Source organism: Juglans microcarpa x Juglans regia, chromosome 3D (genome assembly GCF_004785595.1).
Source record: "Juglans microcarpa x Juglans regia isolate MS1-56 chromosome 3D, Jm3101_v1.0, whole genome shotgun sequence".
In the NCBI taxonomy this organism is placed as follows: domain Eukaryota; kingdom Viridiplantae; phylum Streptophyta; class Magnoliopsida; order Fagales; family Juglandaceae; genus Juglans; species Juglans microcarpa x Juglans regia.
Window position 1 is genome coordinate 743,828 of NC_054598.1, and position 22,629 is coordinate 766,456.

Genomic DNA, 22,629 nt, shown 5'->3' on the forward strand with positions numbered 1-22,629 from the left:
GGTTTTAAGGGTATTTTCTATGGTTTTAGATTATCCCAGAAGAAGATTTCTCTTCGTAGCTGAAAGTATATTTTAATCATACAGGAGCACATACATACACACACACACACACACACACACACACACACACACGCTTACAATGACAGGCTTGAACGGAAATTAACTATACATTGCTCCTTATTGGTCAACATACAAAGCCATGCAAAAGTAAGTCAGATGAGCAAGTACGTATTTTTTACAAGGAAAACCAAATCTGTGTTTTCTCCGCTGCTGCATACTGAAGTCATTTTCAAGGAACATCCAAGTTGCAAACTTGTCCTTTAAACTGCAAGTTGCAAGCATATCCATATTGAAAACTCGATGATAACAGCATCAATTTAAGACAACACCTCAATCTTCAGGCATCTTTAGTCAAAAATTGGCCTAATGACTGATGTTTGTTACAATTTCAGGCCCTATGGTACAGAAATAAGAGAGAAGCATTATATTTGTTTCTTCCAGATTTTCGTAAACATAAAACAAAACCATATAATGTAACCAATCTTACAATTTCCATTTTACCTTTAACTAAATCCAGTTATAATCTTGATGTCTCTGACATGTCTCCAAAAGATGAAAACTTTTACTTCGTGTGGATGGAAACTTAGCATTCGCTCAACCTAATTCAAGCACCACTTATCCAATGCATGTGGGACTGCCTCTACCCAGATTATAGGCATCAAACAGAAAGTATATTGTGCGGCGACTGAGGAGAGCCAGTTTCAAGTAAAAAGCTCCTACTGCAATATGACCTAGAGGTACTTGAGGAAGACGCAAGATATCTTCCATCTCCACTGTGAAAAATTGCCTCGTGCCTCTGTATTTTGCCCTTGCTTGTCCTTCCTCTCCTTTCCATTCCTTCATACTCTTCATCTTCGAGTGCTTCTAAAAGCCCATTTTGCATTGGTTCAGAGCTCTCGTACAGAAGCCTAAGAACCTGTTTAATTGACGGCCTAGTGTGACCTTCTTTCTGGGTACACCATCTCACAATAAAGACTACTGTTTGAAGTTGGTCCAGGTCAAAAGAATCCCTGATACTAGGATCCACAAGCTCAGGTAAACTTGATTCTGACGTCACGTATTTTTGGGACCATTCCACTAGATTCTTGTTGTCCTGTATTGCTCGTCTAGCAGTCACTATCTCCAAGAGTAACACACCGTAGCTGTAAACATCGCTTTTCTCAGTGAGTTCTTGAGTGACAACATATTCAGGATCCATATAACCTGGAAGCAATCCGATAGTTAGATCTCTTTAGAAAAAAAGAGAGAGAAAAAGAAAAAGATTATTCATACTCAGGCAGTCATATGGCTTTTCCCTGACCTGGAGTTCCTCGGATATCAGTATTTACTGGTTCAAAGCAAATAGAACCATCTTTTGAAGCATGTGCAAGGCCAAAATCTGCAACCTAGACAACAAACGACAATGTCTGTACACATTATTTTAAAGTGTTCAAACGTTGTTAGGATGTACATTTTTATATAAAAAAAAATAATTCCAAAGAAAAGGAAAGGAAAGGAAGGAGAATATGGACACATAATACAGAAAACAAAAATAGAATAATTGAGAAGGTGAGAATCAAGTGATGCAAAAGCAAATGCTCCTGAACCTATTAACAGAACTCTCATACAATAATTAAGGATTCAGAATCATGTACAAAAGCTAAATGTGCATCCAACAAATATGCTACCTTAGCTACAAAGTTCTCATCCAGTAAAATGTTGCTGGACTTAATATCTCTGTGGCATAGAGGAGGATCACAGTAAAAATGGAGGTACTCCTGCGTGTGAGAACAACAAATAAGAAAAAGCAATTCCAGAAGATATCGATGAAGTTTTAGGTAGAAACTGAAAATTAACAAAACCAAAGCCAAAGAGATGAGCATTATTCTGTTGATTACCAGAGCATTAGCAACGTCTATTGCAATCTGCACTCTAGTCCGCCAGTTGAGAGGGGTTCTTCCAGGGGCTGGACAAACATGAGATCAAATCCAATAAAGCCATCAAAAAAGGGATCTTTTGTTTTGGGGGATGGGGGGCGGGGGGAGGATTTTTGTTACGGAAACAAGGAAAGTTAAAGGAACAAGTTGCGTTGTTAATCTGTCTTGAATAGAATTTTTACGCCTGAATGTATCGTCCAAAACGAAATCATTACTGAAGTGTTATCTGATAAAAGTGGGAGGGGTGGAAGAAAAGAAGAAAAACTGAATAAGTAAGAATCATACCATGAAGATGATCCTTTAAGCTTCCATTTGCCATATACTCGTACATGAGAAACCTGCCATAATGCAATCAAAAGCATTCAGTGTTTCCAACACATGAGGGACATCACTCGAGTTCACACATGACGGAACTACCTCTCATGTTTTGCTATGCAAAAGCCCCTAAGAGAAACAAGATGACGATGATGCAGTCTAGCAAGAAGCTCAATCTCTCTGCAGAAGTCATCCTCCCCCTGCTCTGAAACTTTGTCCATGCGTTTTACTGCTGCCTCTAAGCCATCACTAAATTGAGCCTTGTACACTGTTCCAAATCCTCCTTGCCCAATGATGGTGTTGAAACTGTCTGTTGCCTTCTTTATCTCCTTATAGCTGAATTTCCGGAACATGGACAAAGGACCTACACCTTTACCCCAAAAGAACGAATATACAGAATAATAGGATATCTTCTATATGGAAATGTCCGAGAGAACATGACAATAAAGGATCCAAGGCATACCTTCTGGAAATTTCCACATAGGCCAAGGAGGAGGAAAAGACTTTGAAAATGTCTTATCTATACTTTCAGAATCCTCCAGCTCTCTATTCTTGCTACGAATAAGAAATACCAAGACAACCATAATCATAACAGCAACTGCTGTAATTGCAAGTCCAACACCTGGAATTAATGTCAGGTGATAGGGGCGGTGCTTTTTGGTTATGGGTATGCCCAACATTAGTTGGCTTGGGCTTACAGCAACCAATGGACTAGGAGAAGTGTCAGGCGTGAGTGGAGACGGGGATGGCTCTGAAAGTGGAATCATAATTACAACAAATGATCATCAGAGACAAATACAGCACCATAAGAAGCCCAAACAAAAATGAGTTTAAAAAACCAAAAAAATGTAAAAATAATAATAATAATAATAAAGATGACAGATAGACTCTAATGGGAATTTCGGACATCTATATACTGCATAATTTTCAAAGAATGGAGCTTTACTCCTATGAAGCCACATCATCCACTATCTCTTTATTAGTAGCCTTTTAATTTTCCTATGACTGTCTTTTTGGTTTTATCAATTTATGTATTTTTAATTTTGCAATTAAAGGATTCAGAAGCGTTAGTTAATTTTAAAAGTTAAAGAGAAAAATGAACATGAGAAAGAGTATAGAGACATGATTAACTCCATTACTTGATGATATTGAAGGGAAAAAAATGTACTTGCCGAGATAAGAGTCTTGGTGTTTTTTTTTTTTGTTTTAATTTGTGATGATAGATGGTATAAAAATGAACTTAGAACATTATATACATAGTTAAAAAACATTTTAAACAATTATATATTTGAAACTAAATATCTTAAACCCATCCGCGGCGGATTTTTGACTCGTTATTCCAATTTCAAAAGCACAAATGCAAAGTAACTGTGATACAAGTAGACATACAAAGTTTAGGAAAGCTTGTATCATTAACACCAGCTGTTGTCTCCCAACAAGCATTCACCCACATATTAGAATCCTGTTATTTTATTTTTTTGGTTCCATCTGATTCAGTTGGATTGAGTTGTGTATTCATACCTCGAAGCATGCCAAGACCTTGAACTCCAAAGAAACAGCTTGCAATTTCAACCACTGAAATGCCATCAACTTGGCTTCCAATTGCAGCAAAAATTGCATCGCGGCATGTACTCAGCGTCATATTATCTTCTGCTCCTACCAGATGATGAAGATACATGATGCCAGCATTTAAACATTTCCTGCAATTAGTTTCATCCGAAAGTGGCATTTTGCAATTTTCATTAACATCCACAAATTTTGGAGACTGCAGCATCTGGGTGACAGTTTTCCGACCCTTGCACTCATAATTAACTGGGATTTTTGTTCCAAACCCACAAAATGCTGTTGCATTTCGTGGAACACCATACAGTCCCAAGGTTTCAGATATGGAGCGCTTGCAGATTTCAGATAAATTTGTAGTAACCCCTAGGTTGCCCGTGGCATTTGCATAGCGTGCAATAGAAACCGAGACAAAAGCATTGATGTAGCGACAACACTTTCCCCTGTCATCTTCATTTGAGCAGACTGAGGCCACCACAGTGAAATTAGATCCACTCAAATCTAAGGGGCAATCTGCAAAAGTAGCAAAGGTAGTTATCAATCATGACCCATTCTCTGATTAACAAGTTTTTTTATGCAAGTAATGCAAATAAAAAATTTTATTTAAAATACTAAATTAAAATTAAGTGAATTATTAATATGGATTATGTAACTAACTCAATAAAAAATTATTTTATATGATCAATGATAATAAATTAGATGAAAATTACATTTTTAACTTATATAATTATTATATATAAGTTATTTGAAGTTATTTGAAGTGGGTTCTACGTCGGGTATCGGGGTTGAGACATCCTTAATGGAATGCCCTTTGCCACAGGTGATACGGGAAAGACCGATAGTCTGTGTTACACCCTTGGTCAGCCCTGAAGAAACTCCCACGTCAGAGTTGAAAGATAATGGTATAACGCCGAGGTCTGAAAGAGATGTAGGGTCAGTCAAAGTTGCACATACAGGGTCGCCAGAGGTGAAGGGACTTGCTGCCTACACAGAATCTCCAATGGAAAGTACCAATGGAGTTGTTGAGGAGGCACGGGATTTGTATAAGGGTTTGTCGATGGTGCCTTGCGAGGGTGAATGTTTAGGACTTGGTGTTCCGTTGGGAACTATGTCAAGGGAAGACGTTGTCCCCTTGGTATCTCTTCCTCCACTAAACAATATAGCTGGATCATCATCGAATTGGGTTTTGCATAAGGTTAATGAGATCCAGCATATTGTGGGACTCTCACATGGAGGATGTGAAGACCAATTTAAAGCACTACTCACTGTGATTGAGGCGAGCCACTCGCGTGATACCAAATAAAGCTTTAAGAAAAGCAAGGAGTTGAAGTATCTTTCTTGGAGAATCAACTATGACGCTAAGGGCGATAACTCAAGTCGAGGGAAGACTAAAAGGAGAGTATTATGAAAACGTTCTCCTAGAGGATGTTTCGGGTTGAGTATTAGTCTACGGGAATCAATGGGTTGGGGTTGGGGAGGTGTGTTTTATTCCAACTCGGGTTTGATGTATTTTGGGTAGTTTTTCACGGGCTTTTTGGGTCATTAAGAGCTCTCAAGTATGGGCTAGGTGTTTTCTTGTATATATCCAGTGTATTTGGCTACTCCTATTGATATATATAATATTTTTACTTATAAAAAAAATAATTACTGTATAATTAGTTAATTGATATTATACATTAGTTAATTGATGGAATATTAATTTGTTAATAATATATTTAAAAATTTATATTTTTAGTGGTGATAGGTTAGATGAAAATTACATAATTAATTATAATAATATATATAAAATATATATATACCTTTTTTAAATTTGGTCAGTCCAGTCCGGTCCAGGGTGGGAAACCCCTAGACCGGGACTGGACCGAAAATTCTCAGTCCTCTATTTCAGGGACCGAAACCGACCAGTCTTTGTCCCGGGTCGGTCCGGTCCGGTCGGTTTCTCCAGTCCAGACCGACCAACTTTCACCCCTACCCCAAACATGCACAAATGGCTATCTTCCTAGAATGCAGGGAATTTCAGCGAAAAAAAAAAAAGTTTGCAAAAAAATAATTTTCTTCGCATAACTTTCAAACAAAATGAACTCTAAACTTATACTCAGATGGTTCAAGTGAGATGTAAGCTTTAATATGCAAAATCCTAAATTTTCTCAACCCCTAAGGTCAGCCCAATAGGCCAAGATCACGCCTCATTGGGTAGAGGTCACTGCTGCGACTCTTCCCCTTTCCTCCCTTCCAGTTCCAGGCCACTCCCTTATTCCATTAAAAAAAATTCTTTTTTTTGTCATGTTGCTGTTAGGGATGGCAATATGTGACACGATCCATTAACCCAACATGAACACGACACGAAATTAGCGGGTTTGGGTTTGATGTTAACGGTTCAGGTTGACCCGTTAAGACACTATTCATTAACGGGTTACTAACGGGTCAATCCGCTTAACCCGTTAGCGGGTTGACCCGTTAGTGACCCGTTAAATTTTTGTTCAAAATTACAATTATATCATTTTTAACCTAAAAACAAAAATACCCTAACCCTATTTCGTATTTCCTAACTCTCTCTCAGTTCTCAGTTAAGTCAATTCGCACGAGTCACAACCACCTCCCACACTTCCTCTAGATTGTAATTTTGATATTTTTATTGTTTGGATTGTAATTTTGGACTTATGTAGTTAGTTTTATATTTTTTGGAGATATTTAACTTTTACGTGAAATTATGTCAATCAAGTCAAATGGATTATTTAGGCCAATTCAACCCATTTACATAAACGGGTTGTGTCATGTTGATATATTTTTAATTAATTCATAATGGGTCAAAACGGGTCGTGTCATGTCAACTCATTATTTTAACGGGTCATGTTAGGATTTGGAAATCTAACCTGTTAAGCTTAACGGGTCGTGTTCGGATTGACCCATATCTTATAATATACATGACCCGTTAATACGATTTGCCACCCCTAGTTGTTGTAGTGCCCTACAAGTATGTGCTACTACCTATAAAAAAAAAAAACAAGTATGTGCTGGAACCAACACCCGCATTGCAGTCTCCTTCCTTTCCTTCCGTTATTTTCTCTTTTATTCCCCCTGACTGACAGGGTTGATGGCTAGTATACATTTCCAAAACCACACTTATATCAGTCTTATTGAAGATGAGCACCACAGATGCCTATAGCCCAGGGTAAAGAACTAGAAATGGACTTCTAGAACTAGAAGGAAGTCTAGAGTGGTAAGAAAACTTCACCAAGTATTCATTTTCGAAAATACTTAATGCTCATAAACTCCCTAAATTCTTTAATATTCATACGCCCATGCTAGCAAAATTTATTTAGAGCCCAAACAGTGCAAATACAATAACACCAATACAAGCTAAAAACAAATCAATAACGACTGTTTTCGACTGCATGCACAAAACAAACAAGAAAATCAATCAAACAACAAGAACCCAGTCTCTAGTTCATCACTTCCACTGCGAATTTGTGAGATAAACACAAATCTAAGAAAGATAGGACATCATTGAAATGCCCATTAAGACAAGATGGTAAAAAATAACAATTTAGTAATTACAAAGCCTAAAAATTAATAAACACTGACCCAGACCGCACCGAGTTCCACGTAAACAGTCACCGGAAGCAATTAATGGGTCATAAAACCGCAAGAGCCAAGAAACTACATACGTTGTAGCGCAAACTCTAAGAATAAATCATAAATCAAAACCCGTTTACAGAATCACCACTTAACCAAAATAGCCCACATAAACCACCGACATAAACAATATAATGAAAAACAAAAAATAGAGAAACAAATAAATGTAGCTTCTTTGAATGACAGTCCGTACAAAGAGCAATAACAAGAGGTGAAAGCTTGGAAACGAGGAGAAAATGAGTTGTAACTGACCTGCCATTATTAGTAGAGGAAGCTGCATTCCAAGAAATGCAAGCAAAAAGGGCGTCACGTACGTTCCCATGGTCAAGACAAAGAGGGAAAGTTCCTCACAGAGAGATAGAGGAGGGAGGTAGGGGGTTGCGCGTGCGGGGGGGAAGGAGAGCGGGTTTTGACCGACTGTGGAAGTGGAGCACTCTCTCGAATTCTCAAACCAACTCTTAATTTAATGCACGGTAGTGGGGTCCGATGGAAGAATCCTTGTTTCCCTTTTCCCATTCCTTTTTATGTAAGCAGTGAGCACGCACTTGTGATCTATCTAAATTCTTCCGAATTTGACACAGAAGTATATGTTTATCAGAGCATCTCATTGATTATGCAAATACAAATGGAAAATTTGTATAATATTACATAATTTTGTATTTGAGTATTTTATTCAAAATTTATTTCCACATTAAATTATCAATTTATTAATCAAAATAATAATAAAATATTATCAATTTAATATTTTTATAAAAAAAAATCTATTAATTTTTTTTCTAAATTAAGAACAATATGGAAATATTAATGTTATACAATAGGAGACTTGTATAAAGAGAATAAATTAATAAATTTGGAGTATACATCATAACTTGAGTAATTGAAAACTCATGTCTACAAACATTCATTATACAACCATTAATTGGAAAATAACACATATAACACCAATTCCACAAAACCAATTCTAGGACATTCACAATTCCAAATCTACTTGAGTAATTGGAAATTCATGTGTACAGACATTCATGATACAACTACTGATTGAAAAAAGCACATATAACTTACACCAATTCCACAAAACCAATTCTATGACATTCCGCAATTCCAAATCTGGTAAAAAACTATCATCAAAAAACCAATTACACATCATTCCACACCACAAAACTATCATTACTAATGTTCAGCACATCTGATTTTACATAATCAACACATATGATGATACATTTTCACCTCAAAATCAAACTAAACCATGGGCAGTCACAAAATGTTACATTTTGTTTATAACATTTCAACCCATCACAAAAATATGTCCATCACAAAAACTTGTCCATCACAAAAAATAAAGACAATGCCCAATCACAATACTAAAAATGGGATAACCACATCTGGGCATATAGTTCCTATCCAGCCACATGTATTTCCATCACATGTGGCTGGATGGCCACTAAAATCAGATAAAGAATACTTTAAACATATACTACTGTTAATTACAATGTTGAAATAGGCTAGACAAATACTTACACACCTCCAAAAGGTGTGGATGGGTCTTTATATGGTGATGCGATTGCAGACTTAGGCCCCATTTGGTTCCTTGACTGCACTGAGTGCAGTCCACTTTTAAACTCCTTCAACCATCCAAACACCTCAAGTGAGCTGCATTATACATGAATTCGGTGGGTTCATTTCCTGTATATGAACGTGACTAGGCTGGCTGACAAAAGCTGATGTCCTCTACAGCTTTCTTTCTTTCTTTCTTTTTTGTTGTCAACTCACTCTCTCTCTCTCTCATGAAAAAATCGATTTGTGCCTAGTAGTGGGAGATAAAACTTTTTTTTCAGAAGTCTCCTTTGCAGGTTTGGCGTGTGGGGGACAAAAATGTGATGTGAATGGTAGTGGGTCCCAATAATTTTACAATTTCTCATAAATATATCTAAATTCATCTTAACATCCAAACACACTTTAAATTCATCTTAAGTAGATCCCACAAAACTCACCCAACCATCTCAATTAACTACTATTCATAAAGAACTCGGATCAACTCAGCTCAACTCAACATTTAAACACAGCCTTATTCATTAAAACTTCGTAAATTTCATCCTGAAGACATTGGAAATAAACCTGCTGCCTTGCATTCATGCCAACAAGATCTAATATCATTATTTTAGCTTCGAACTTATTCTTCTCAAGTGTAAGATGTTCACTTCCATCCCACTCCACCTTGCTAACTGCTTCTCTTCTCTTCACCATGGATATATTTGTCATTTGTCATGCGAGCTAAGGCATGATTAAATTATGCATCTGATATTTCTCTAGACTTCCTATTTATTTCTTTTTATTTCTCAGTCTTCTTGCCTAGAGGTCTCTCATGGATAACCTCGACGTTGTCATTCAAAATATCGTCTCCATCTAAAGTTAAGCTAGCACTGGCCGAACGTTTTCCAAGTGGTTTCCTTCTCGTTGATAATGTTGACTGATGTTATTGCCATTTTGGTTGGTGTCTTAATAGACACCAACAATGCTCCATAGTAAAACTTGTCTTCTCAACCTCTTTGTAGATAATTCTCTCGCCTTCCCAATCTTAAATGAATAGAGTGATAAAATTAGTATGTAAATAAGCCAAAGCATATAAAAAAATTTAAGGAGAAACAAAATTAATACCATATCCAGCTCCGTGGTGCCACTTAGATGTAAAAACTCTACTTATACTACAACATCACAAAACTTGTTTGTGCATTTTTGGATGGACTGTCATCGATTAGTCAATGATGCAATCGAATGGTTAGGAGTGTTTGGTTTTTTATACTCATTATAGTATTTATAAATTATTTCCCATATTTGTGTGGATTTTTTGTCAGTCTTATGTATAGCGTCAAGGCTAATGTTTAGACAAGCTAAAACAAGGAGATTATCTTCTTCTGTGCTGAAAGACACACCTCATTGTGATTTTTTAGTGTGTAACCTTTGTTCACCTTCAGCTTGTGATGGTTGGACCACCAGATTATCATGTATGCTATTGAACAGGGTGTTGCCTTACCCTTGTCTACCACTTTGCAATAAAGTGGTGAAGAAGGTATCCGCATCAAATGAAGGATTCATCCTTGAATAATTTAAAATTCATCATAAAACTTAAATACAAATTTTAAACAAAACCAAAATAATTAAGAGACATAATTAAATGAGGCAGCACAGAATTAAATGAGTGTTCAAATCAAATTCAAAACATCACAAGAGAATGACGTAGCAAACATTAACCAACGGAGAGAATGAGGCAGCAATATTTTTCTTCCTACTCCCACACATCAATAATCAAGTGCAGAGCTACATTAACCAACAGAGAGAATAGAGCAACAACATTTCTCTTCTTATTTTTAACAAGTCATTGAATTTTTTCATTAAAAAAACAAAAAGCATAGCCACAAATACACAAGATCTATACAAGTCATTCTAAATATTTAACTTTTTAAGAAAAATCTATGCTGCTATGTTTGATGACAATCTAGGACTTAAGTTTCATTTAATTCCATGCCACTGAATTATATCAACCCCACACTAGTAATAATTACATAATCCAACAACAACTCAAAGTGATTAATAAACAATCAGGATCATTTAATGGCTCTGCTTCCGCTACATATCAGGATCAATAATGCTAAGACAACAATCATACTCTTGAAGCAACAATCATTGCTTACTTGCAACCATTTCTAAGACTAAATTTAAAAGTTTGTATACAAGTAGGAAATAGATAGTACAATTTGAAGCATGAGAATCCATCTAGTTGGGTCATGTTTATCAGTTAATGAATGGTTTAGAAAACATGTTCAATGGAACTCTGAAATGAGAAGGGTTGGAATTAAGTGATGAAGTTTTAATAAATACTACTTATGATAAGGTGAACTTTTGTGAGAGCATTGCACATTACTACCAAATCTTAGCAAGGCCTATGAGCTAGAACCAGATTTAGCACAGTTGACCATGAAAAATCACAAATCACGACCCAACCAAAAAGCACGAACCACAAACCAAAAACCAAAAATACTATCCAGCCACTAGTCTATAAAAATCAGGGAATCAAAACGAGTATCAAAAGCCAATTCGTGAGTATCAAGAAGAATTAGCAAGAAATTTTACCCAAGAGTTTTTGGGTTGAAATATACAAGACTAGGATGGACTCTAGGGCAAAAAACCAAGCAAGTCTACTGAGATGTAGATTCACTCCATTGATGTCAATTCTGATGCAGGGAAGATGAGAGAGTTAGCAACCGAGTGGTATGACCACGTGCGACGAACACCCAAAATCAAGAGAAAATGCCCAAAACATAAATGAAGCAAAGAAAAGTACACATGCATATGGAACGATGAGAAAAGTACTAGAACAATGAGAAAAATCCTTTAACAGGTTTATGGACACTGGATGGAATGAAAATGGTGAAGAGGAGATGGAGAGTAGGACGGACACTTGGGAAAGAATAAGGAAGCTCGGTTGGGAAACATAATTTCGAGGGAAAGAGGGAGGCCAAACGGGACGTTTATTCAATGAAAAATAAGTTAGTCTTTGTATAGTAAAGAGTCATATATGATTGTCGAGTATAATATAATGTAGCTAAAATTCATACATTTGCATTTGGATAATCTAATGCAAGTAATTTTATGTAAAATGAGTCAAATTTTGCATTTGACTGGCATTTAGATAATCCAATGCTAATGCTCTCAATGAGTTGAAAGGACAATGCTGCTAATGAACATATAAAGCCAACCGACTAGATTGATCACTTTGTTTATAATTTTTTTTAATATTTTAAAATATCTTTAAATAATTTTTAAAAATAAATATATAAATTCACTAATAGTCAATTTTTTAATCATTAATAATAATAATAATACAAAAAAAAAATCAGTTGGTTTTATCGATAGAATGAATCAGTTTGTTTAGCATTTTCATTTGGAGTGGAAATTAAAAATAGTGTGTGAAATATAAATTATAAATAATGATGTCAGTTAAATATATAGATTGTCTCAAGTTTTTATTAAAAAATGTCTCAAATGGAAGAAATAGAGACACGAATTCTACAATATTTATTAAGTATTTAATATTGTCTAAAAGATTATATGAATATTTATAAGATCTATTTTATAAGTCAATTTTCTTTTTATTTGATATCCTTTTATTCAAGTAAGAATTTGAACAAAATTTTTTCCATTTAATACATAAAACCATTTAATAAATAATTCCACACTTTGATCGAGATTTTTTTTTTTTCCTGTAAGACTATACCATGAAGTTTGATCCAATCAATATATGACGTATTTAAAGCTTCTTGAGTTAAATTTAAAATTTTAAAGTATTAATAACATTTTGCAGTGATTAAAACAAAAATAGATCCGCTTTCGTATTACTGCACTGTTTCCTATGCAAGCAGTCTGCAGAAGACTTGGGGGGTAAGTGAGACTCGAAATTTGAAATAATTATTGAGAAGTTGGGGGTGGGGGCCCACACTTATTGATTAATGTGAGACACAGTAATGTCCAACCCAAAAAAGTACACGAGCATGTCTGTCCGTAAACTGTATGTACGGTCACGGGTTTTTGGAGCATTAGGAATAATAATACTTGATAATGTAGACTTATAAATTAATAAGAGAATAATATTAAATAAACACACTATTTTTGTGAGATTTATTATAATTTTTATTAAAAAATAAAAAAATATTATCTTTTTATTAATTGGCATAATATGTCGATACAACAAGATGCATTAATTAACGACTTGTTCATAAATCGAGACAGGTATGACAAACCCAAAAGGCCCACAACAGGAATCACATGGGTTGGGCCTCACTAACTTGGTTTATTCTCTGATCACTCAATCTTTTGGGGGTGATCAATCTTTCTCATATCTGAGTAGACATCCCCACCACTCTTCACGCCGAGCCAGACGAAAAAAATGATTAAATTATTTTGTCCTTTTTTTGTAATTAATTCAGAATGGGAAAGACTTATGATGTTAGGAAATTAGGCTTAGGGAGCCCACCGATGCCGGAAGTCCGGCCCAAAATCTTTCTTTCTTATTTGCTAGAGTTGGAGATGCTTTGAGGTTGGTCTATCTTAACATTATAATTATTAATTATATATATATATATATATATGAACATGAACATTTCAGAGTAGCGATGGTGGAATCCATGGACGTAGCAGATGGTCATTTACTTTGTTGGGTGTTAGAAATATAATATCAGGCTCACGAATTTATTATTCAGGAAAAATTACAAAAAAAAGGCTAAAAAAGAAGAGGAGGCTCAGAGGTTGTTTTGTTGGAAGCAAGCATTCAAAAATGAAAAAGCTGGAAGATGCTGCTGCATGGCCCCCTCCCCCATAATAATAGCAGGCACTGTGTTGTCGTGGTGTGTTGATGAGTTGTGAGTACTCACCGCTGCCCCCATCAGTGATCGAATGAATTGTGTGTGTCGGGTCAGGTGGATGGGTCTGAATCGGTCGGCGCGTGGGAGAGACAGTACGTACTCCAAAGCAAAGCAACCTTTGCCGTGCCGCGTTGTTTTGTTTGTGTTTCTGCGGAAGCAACTTCTTTCTTTTTGGATGTGGATGATCAAATAACTAAGAAAACGGCTAACTAGACTTGGACGCCATTCGCTACTTAGCTTGCTTTCCCTTAATTCCCTGAATATTGTTAAAGATCCAATCTTTTGTATTTGGTATAAAAGCGTGCATGGTGGTGCCGTTCACATAACCTCAAATCATATCATTTTTTTTGAGGTGAAGTGTCAAGATATTTTGATTTTGACCATTCGGATAACAACATGCCAACAGAAACTCTAATATTAAAAAACACACGGATTTTTAGCGAACAACATGAGAACATTTTTAAATTTCGTAATTTTTAAAATCTCACGTAGGCATTGCTTATCTATAAGTATTGATTTTAAATTAACAAACTTATGCTATATTTCAAATCCTCATCTTATTGTATTCATGCAGATGTATCAAATATTCAATGATTTTTTATTTTTTTAAGTTAATAAACTCAATGATCAATATACATAATAAAATAAGAAGTATATTTATTATAAAAATAATATATATACTGATAGAAGACTTATTTTTTAATAAAAATAATTTGCATATCAATTATATCATAAGAATATGACAAAATCCCATTTAACGTGTAAATGGCAACCGTACCATATTAAAAACTTTATCCTTATGGAAAATACTATTCCTACAAAAAAATTTCGGTATTTGTTTTTAATTCTATTTATTTATTGATTAAAGAAATATTTTTAAATGAATTTGTGATATTTTTATGTTTTTTAAAAATGTTTAAAGCGTTTAAAAACTTTATCCTATCTTTATACTTTCGCTCCCCGGACTCCATAGCACGTACGCCTCCCCTCCCTCCCCTCGCTCTTCACACTCATAATCATCGAGTCACAGGGCAAACCTCATTTATCAAGATACCAACACATTCCTCTCTCTCTCTCTCGCGAGCGAGCGAGCGCGCGCGCGCGCACGCCAGAGCAATGAAGGTACGAACATATTCTTCCCGGCTCTTTCTATGGCTACTTTTTTGCTTTCCTATGTATCGTGATTCGTGACATGTCTGGTGTAACTCTTACACTGTCGTCTCCTGCAGAATTTCATTCTCGCTGCGACTCTGTTCGCCTTGATAGCTCATGATTTATTAAGTTGCTCGACTGCTCTGAAGGTATTCGACTGTGAGATGAAGAAATTAAACTTATCGGAACCTTTCTTGATAACTTCTTTTAAATTCCGTTCTTTTCTAACATCTCTTTTCTCATCTTTTTGTTAACAGGAGGGACAAACGTGCGTAGCAGACAGAAACTGTGACTCAGGCTTACACTGCGAGACGTGTGTCGCAAACGGAAACGTACGGCCAAGATGCACTCGGATCCAACCTGTTAGTCCATCTTCGAAGGTGATCCGCATACCCCCATTTCTGTTTTTGCCTTTCTTCGTTCGTTTTTAGAGTTTGTTTGTGCCATTCGGCGGTAGGAGTGAATATGAGTACGTTTTGAATATACAGGTGAAGGGGCTGCCGTATAATCGGTACTCGTGGCTGACAACGCACAACGCATTTGCGATGCTGGGACAGAAGTCGGCTACGGGCTCTGTGATTATTTCTCCCACGAACCAGCAGGACTCCATTACCAGTCAGCTGAAAGTATGTTCTTTCCTTCTCTCTATCTCTTTTAAATTCTGTGGGAAATTTCGGAGGAGAAGAAGAGAAAAAATAAAAAAGGAGAGGCGAAATTCACTTAACACCGAATGGGATTTTTAAGGCAGTTGGGAGGTGGATAGTTATCCTCTCTCTCATTATATTCAATGCCTCGCGGCCCTGTGGGCAAAAGTAAAGTTTTTTGTATCGGTTCGAAAGACAACAAGATACGCGTAATGGGTAAATTTTTTGGGTGCGGCTACTGTGCCCGCCATGTTGACCGCTGGGCATACCGCCCAAAGATTTTTTTTTTTTTTTTCACATTTTTTAATATATTAAAATATTTTTTTTTTCAAAAAAAATACTAATACACTTAAAATCACTTCTTTAATAATTAAATAAAAAAAAAAATTTAACCAGCTGTAAAAAATGAAGTGGTTAAAGCGTAGAGGTAAAGTAATTTTTTTCTATTTTTTTTCACTTTTTCGAGAAAAGAGAATGGTTTTTGGGATCTGGAAATTGGAAAGTCGTGGCGTTTTGCCTCTTTTTTAAGAAATAGGACCGGTTTGATAGAAAATTATTCAAATTTATCTCATATAATTATTATAATTTTTTTAAAATTTTCACATAAAATATAATAAATAATTTAATTTTTTTAAATTTTAAAATAATAATAATGTTAAAAAATAATATTCGAATGATATTTAATTTAACTTTCAACCTTTATCTAAACTCACCGTCTAAATCTTCCCCAAGTCCCACTATAAACTCTGAGCAGGACTTGTGCTTGAATGTAGTTGTGGGGTCTAGGACAATGTCTTGCATGTGGGAATAAATTATTAGGGTTGAACTTAGCACTTGCACCTAATTTTTGATCAACGAATTCTCTAAACAAAGGGATCAACAGGATTGTTTACATGAAATAGTTAATGGGTTTGACTGAAGTTGGCCGTCTTCTTAAACGATCAGTTAGGACAAGATGATTTGTTTTGTGGAATGTCACTGGTTTAGTTTAGTATATGTTTTGGTTTTACACTCTAGATTAGTGTTTTTATTGAAAGAGTACTGAAGATCACCATTCACCGGTGCCCTTGAAAGAGTTTTAAGTGATTTAAAAGAACCCAAAATCAAAAAAAGAAAGAATCATCATTATAATGTAAAAAACGTGCTGCATGCAAAAAATTCAAAGTTTTGCTTGCTGGCAAAAATGTATGTACTTATGATGGCGGCAGGCCTGCCAAATGCTGAGAGAGACCTTTTACCTACTTTCGGCAGAATGAAATGGCATGCATTAGGTGTGAGATGACTTTGATTATTTCCTCTGCTTCCATAACAACTTTAACATAACCATGAGGATATCGAAGACTTTTACTAAAATACAAGGAAAAACTCTGCAAATTGTAGTTGTAGTTGTAGTCGACAAGAACATTTTGTCCAGTATTTGTTCTGCTACAAGATTAAATAGTTAGCCGTAGTGTTTGTTACCAAATCAGTTTTTATATTTTCTTTCCATCTCATTACGGCAGGAGTGGTTAACTGAATTGATTCTTTGAGCATCCAAAGTATGGCCAATATGCATAGTTTATAAATGAAAGCATCACTTCGTCAGAAAGGCAATCATAGGCCATATCTACCGGGGAATAAATGAGTTGACGATCAATTAAAATTGAACCAAGTCGATAAAAGGAAGTCAAGTTTGTGTTTTATTGCCACCTGCCAGGCACAAGTGCACACTAAATTATTCGATCCAAAGCAGAGCAATCATTTTGCTCACCACCGTCGCTTAAAGTCTGTGCAGCTACGCTTTACCAGATGATGTTAACCTTAATTGATTTTTCAAATTATAGTCGCAATTTTCATTTTGAATCCGTCTCTTCAGGAATTGCAAAAAATTGACCTGTTCCCTTATTATTATAAGTCAGAGAATCTTTTCCTGTAGTCTCTTATATATTTGTATGTAAATTTAGTTTGATAAGGGAATGTTATTTTCTCTGGCAGAATGGTGTTCGAGGGTTAATGCTCGATATGTATGATTTCAACAATGACATCTGGTTATGTCACTCTTTCGGTGGCCAGTGCTACAACTATACAGCCTTTGTAAGTGTGCAGGAATTGGTCTCTGGGAATCACATGAGGGACCTTTCCATGAGATGGATTGTATTTTTAATTTTAGCCATTTACTTATTGATCTCTTTAAATACACCAGCAACCAGCCGTTAATGTTCTCAGAGAGATCCAAGATTTTCTTGCAGCAAACCCAACAGAGATCATCGCCATTTTCATTGAAGACTACGTAACATCACCAAAAGGCCTCACTAAGGTCTTTGATGCTGCTGGCTTGAGGAAATACTGGTTTCCTATAAATAGAATGCCCACAAATGGAAAAGATTGGCCAACAGTAGACGATATGGTCGAGAAAAATCAGCGTCTAGTGGTTTTCACTTCGAAAGCATCTAAGGCATCTTCTGAAGGGATTGCGTATGAGTGGAAATACGTGGTAGAAAACCAATGTAAGTCCCCCTATTACATCCTCCTCTTTATGATTTGGGTAAGGCCGAGGAGATGAGACTTTCCATTATACCAGAGCTAATAAAAAATTTTGATGTGGATCAAAACTACAGATGGGAATAGTGGGATGAAAGCTGGTTCATGCCCAAACCGAGCAGAATCATCTGCCATGAACACATCATCAAGGTCACTGGTCCTAGTAAACTATTTTCGAGACGTTCCGGATGTAACTCAATCTTGTAAGGATAATTCAGCTCCATTACTTAGCATGTTGAACACCTGCACTACAGCGTCAGGGAAACGATGGCCTAACTTCATTGCCATTGATTTTTACAAGGTACGGATAATATATTAAAAATCTACTTGCTTAAGCAAATAATAATAAATAAAAAAAGTAAAAAATATTTGTATGTGAACGTTTCAGAGGAGTGATGGTGGGGGCGCCGCAGCAGCTGCAGATGTGGTAAATGGTCATTTAACTTGTGGGTGTGGAAATATTGCCTATTGCAAGGTTTGTCCCGCCAAGTGCTACTTTGTCTCGATTCTCTGTATTTGCTCTCATTTTCTTTTTCTGTACAGATTGTCAGCATAATTAAAGATAATGGTTGACGAGGAAAAGATTAAGTCAAAAAGAAAATGCCAAGACTAACTTTATGGAGTGACTATTACATGCAGGCAAATATGAGTTTTGGAGTGTGCGACATTCCTGAGGCCCGTGTTACCCCTGCACCAGCAGCACTGCCGGAGGGCTCAAGCTTTGGTTATTCGAATATCAAAGCAGTTCAATTGCAATGGACGTTAGGAACAGCTTTTGCAGCCCTTCTGTTCTCATTTTGAATTTTGATGATTTACCACCCGTGCTCATTCCCTGCATTAATGACATGGAAAATACAAGGAATCTAACCAAAAGATAACGAACCCATTTGGAAATTGGAAAATTGTCGAATAGTACTCATGTGATCACCAAGAAAAAGAAAAGCTGGCGTATTTGTTTTGTTTTGTTATTACACCTTTGTCAGACTGGACGCTGTCATGCACGCAGACCTGTTCAAATGCGGTGGTTGTCTCGGTGGCCTTTCTCTGTTGTAGTTTTTAAATGCCAATCTGCTCGAGGTATTGTTTTCTGTTGGCTTTTCAGTGTTACAGTTGGAAAATATCTTTTTTCAAAATCAAAATAGTACACGACTTGTTTAGATGGGCATCATGTGATTGTCGTAATAAATTAGAGGATAATCGTGGGCATCGAACAGCTTGTTGTGTCATGTGTGCGTTAGTTGGGAATGGTTCTCGGAGTGACGGAGCTCATCTTATTAATTTCATCTGTATAAAGCTTGAGATTGACACATTGTGATTGCATATTGCCATCCTTCATTTGACAGACAATCTGAAGCTGGTGGTCAGAAGCCATCACCCAAAACAAATAAGGTGTCGAGGAAACAGGATGTCCAAATGATCACAACATCGTATCATCCGGTGTCGAAATAATGGAAACGCTCCTCTTCATTGAACTTCAAGCGTTTCTGCCTAATGTTAGAGCTTCTCCGCCACTCGAGAAATGTCCAAAGTCATATCCATGTCCGCCCTCCAAAATAAGTAATCAAAACAAGAATCATAGTCTTTTTAAATCATTATAAAGTGCAAGAGTTCTTAACTTACAGATAATGTCAGATCTAATTCACTATCATACGATATGTAATTAGCGTAGGGTATTAGTGCATTCTCATTCGATTTTCTATAATTTTCTCTAAATTTCAACTAGAAATTACACTTCTTATAATTTTTTCTTAAATTTTACTCATCTTTAAAAAAACCTCCTACGTCTCATTCCCTATCATTTTTCTATTTTATTAAAATAATTTTTTTCTATTATTATGTTTTTATTATTTCTACTATTTTATTTCTATATCTTTAACCACTCATTATAAAATATATATAAAAAGTGATTTAGGAGATGAACAATAGCTCAATCCTAAATATTTTCCTTAAAATAGGGAATCGGATAGAGTGTGTATTTAAAAAAAAATCCAAATACAAACCTTATAATTTAGGAAAAAACATATTTTAAGAAAACCCGATGAGAATGCTCATACACATTCATGGACACTTCCTTCAATTAGAACACCATTGTGTTGCTTGGGGACCCTGCAGAAAAATCCTCATGCAGAGAGTCGGAACATTTATAACTACAAAACATAAAGACTTTGTGAGCAAACTGAAAATTCACCAAATAAATTCCTTGGACATAAGCACATTAGCACCTCGTTGTTTCGGTCGGGGGTGGGGGATTGTCATGGAAAACATTCCAACTCTGGCCCATATTTAGGGCCCGCTCGCCTCCTTTGTCACTGTAACGTTTGCTGGAATGAAAAGTTTGCCAAAGTCTGCAACAATCCCAGCCCTCAGGTTTCCCAAAAAGTATAGGAATGGCCCAAATGTTATTTGCAAATTGCATTACAAAATACATAGCGAAGCTACTTGCATTTCGGGCCTATTTTTTAGTAGGCTTGGCTGAGAGATAATAATTCTCTGATCTATCTCAAGTGAGGCCCCAATCCCTATATATTCAACCCTACGCACCTCTATATATATATTTTTTAATTTTTTTTTCAGTTCAAAACTTGAAAAGAGGTGCATTGTTAAATAGAAAAGTCTTCTTGTAAACGATTTTACGCACCAAATTAAGTATTAATGTTAAATATAAGGTATACGTTTAATGAAATAGTACGAATTGAAAACAAAAATGATTTTTATTAGACAAAAGACCTTCTTCCTCTCTCAAAACTTTTTTTCCTTTTATATTTTTTAATACAAAAAACTGTGTAAACGTTGGTACGTACGCGATTGTACCTAGCAAGCCTCTTGCTAAACAAATGTAATGGTGGGGTGCGTGAATCAAGGGGAAGGCGGAGCACTTGTGCTATAAACAATCTGAACCGAGTAGTATTATTCCCGTCTGTGCACGGCTCAAGACAGCCTCATTTCTTTTGTTTTTAGCACTTCAAGGTTTAAGGATACATGAACCTGCTCTGGTAAGTTTGGCTTAAAATTAACCTTATCATCACGCACTGCGATCAAAACATATTATTATTCTCTTTATTATGTTCAATCGTGCATAATCCAGATACGATTATTAGGTAAATAGGGGGGAATCCAGCAGCAAAACCGTGTACCTATAGCCTCCAATAAATAATATAATGCGTAAAGTTTATTCTACACTAATTCATCCACAGAAATATAAGATTATTCTAACTATCCCTTTTTTTTTTTAATATGTATTATATGTGTATAAAAAAGGAAAAATCCGGGCAGCTTTTGCAAATATTATTAATATTATAATTTGTATGAGATAGTTTTCGAATATTCCATTTAAAAACACATGTCTACCATCATTAGTGCATCGAAGTTTTTCTTGAAGTACTGGCATATTCATGATCAGGGACTAAAGTCATGATAAACCAATGCCCGAGTCTTAATTAATTAATGAAAAAATTTATTCATCATTTTAATTCTCATCATCTTTACATCATTTTATAATGTGGTATTAAATGATAAGTTTATAAGTAAAATATAATAAATAATATCTAATCACTTAATACTATATTATAAAATGATGAAAGGATGATAAAAATTATAACGATGAGCACTCTTAATTAATAGTTGGATTATAATGAGTTTCATCGCATGAAAGAGCACCAATTTCCTCCGTGATTGGTGTACACATTTCCACTTCCCACTCATACTTTTAATGAACATCATTCATTCACATTTTTCGATAACAGTCGCCTACTTCTCAAGCAATTGGCCTGCATGCATGCGTGATCTGGGACCAATCCTCTCGTCAATGTCAAAACAAATTATGAGCAATCTATTGGTTCGCTGCTATCCACCCAAAACAAATCTAAGACCCCTCATGCATCTTGATTCCATATCGATATAAAAATACATTTTTCACCTTGCTAACATAATAAGAATTAATTATTAAATATTTTCAAAAATATATATAATTAAAGATATTTTTAATTATAAATCGGTATAGAAAATACAGGATGTGTTAACTTAATAAAAATTAGTTTATAGGAAAACTTTAAAGATTTTTTCAATAGAAATGCGAAGGACTTGTACTGAATGACATGTCAAAATCGCATGTACTATTCCTTGTGTTTTAGCTTTGGGTGGGAAAAAAATGGGCCACGTGGAGAGACATAAAATTATAGAAACGGTCGTAGATGAAATGGACGTTGGGTTCGTAACGTGTCAGATTACCGGGAGAAGTGACACGTGCTGCGGTGTGGACCACGCACGTGGAAAGTGGGTTCAATTATTTGGTTTACAGGACCACTGAGACGAAAATCTTAGGCCGAATCACAATGCCAACTAGATTTTTCCCTTTACCTTCTAAAACGGTGCTTCCAACAAAAAAATAATAAATAAATAAAATACTTAAAA

General features: G+C 35.7%; 2 protein-coding genes across 3 annotated transcripts; one reads left to right on the forward strand and one right to left on the reverse strand.

The window, feature by feature from the left end:
- Positions 1 to 148: 148 nt before the first annotated feature.
- On the reverse strand, positions 149 to 7,948 carry LOC121254711 (probable receptor-like protein kinase At1g49730). 2 transcript variants are annotated; one of them, XM_041154850.1, is made up of 9 exons: positions 7,740 to 7,948; positions 3,813 to 4,364; positions 2,755 to 3,042; positions 2,394 to 2,655; positions 2,262 to 2,314; positions 1,938 to 2,005; positions 1,728 to 1,817; positions 1,361 to 1,445; positions 149 to 1,263 (listed from the first exon to the last, which is right to left on the reverse strand). In XM_041154850.1, the coding sequence occupies exons 1-9, from the start codon at positions 7,807 to 7,809 to the stop codon at positions 719 to 721; spliced, it is 2,013 nt and encodes a 670-aa protein (XP_041010784.1). In that variant the 5' UTR covers positions 7,810 to 7,948; the 3' UTR covers positions 149 to 718. The 2 variants fall into 2 exon arrangements, with proteins under 2 accessions (XP_041010784.1, XP_041010783.1); XM_041154849.1 differs by having other exon boundaries at positions 2,394 to 2,661; positions 7,740 to 7,947.
- Positions 7,949 to 14,877: 6,929 nt separating this feature from the next.
- Positions 14,878 to 19,384, forward strand: LOC121256371 (PI-PLC X domain-containing protein At5g67130-like). Its single transcript, XM_041157149.1, has 9 exons — positions 14,878 to 15,025; positions 15,133 to 15,204; positions 15,313 to 15,435; positions 15,544 to 15,681; positions 17,674 to 17,772; positions 17,882 to 18,185; positions 18,297 to 18,520; positions 18,608 to 18,694; positions 18,859 to 19,384. The coding sequence occupies exons 1-9, from the start codon at positions 15,020 to 15,022 to the stop codon at positions 19,018 to 19,020; spliced, it is 1,215 nt and encodes a 404-aa protein (XP_041013083.1). The 5' UTR covers positions 14,878 to 15,019; the 3' UTR covers positions 19,021 to 19,384.
- The last annotated feature ends 3,245 nt before the right edge of the window (positions 19,385 to 22,629 follow it).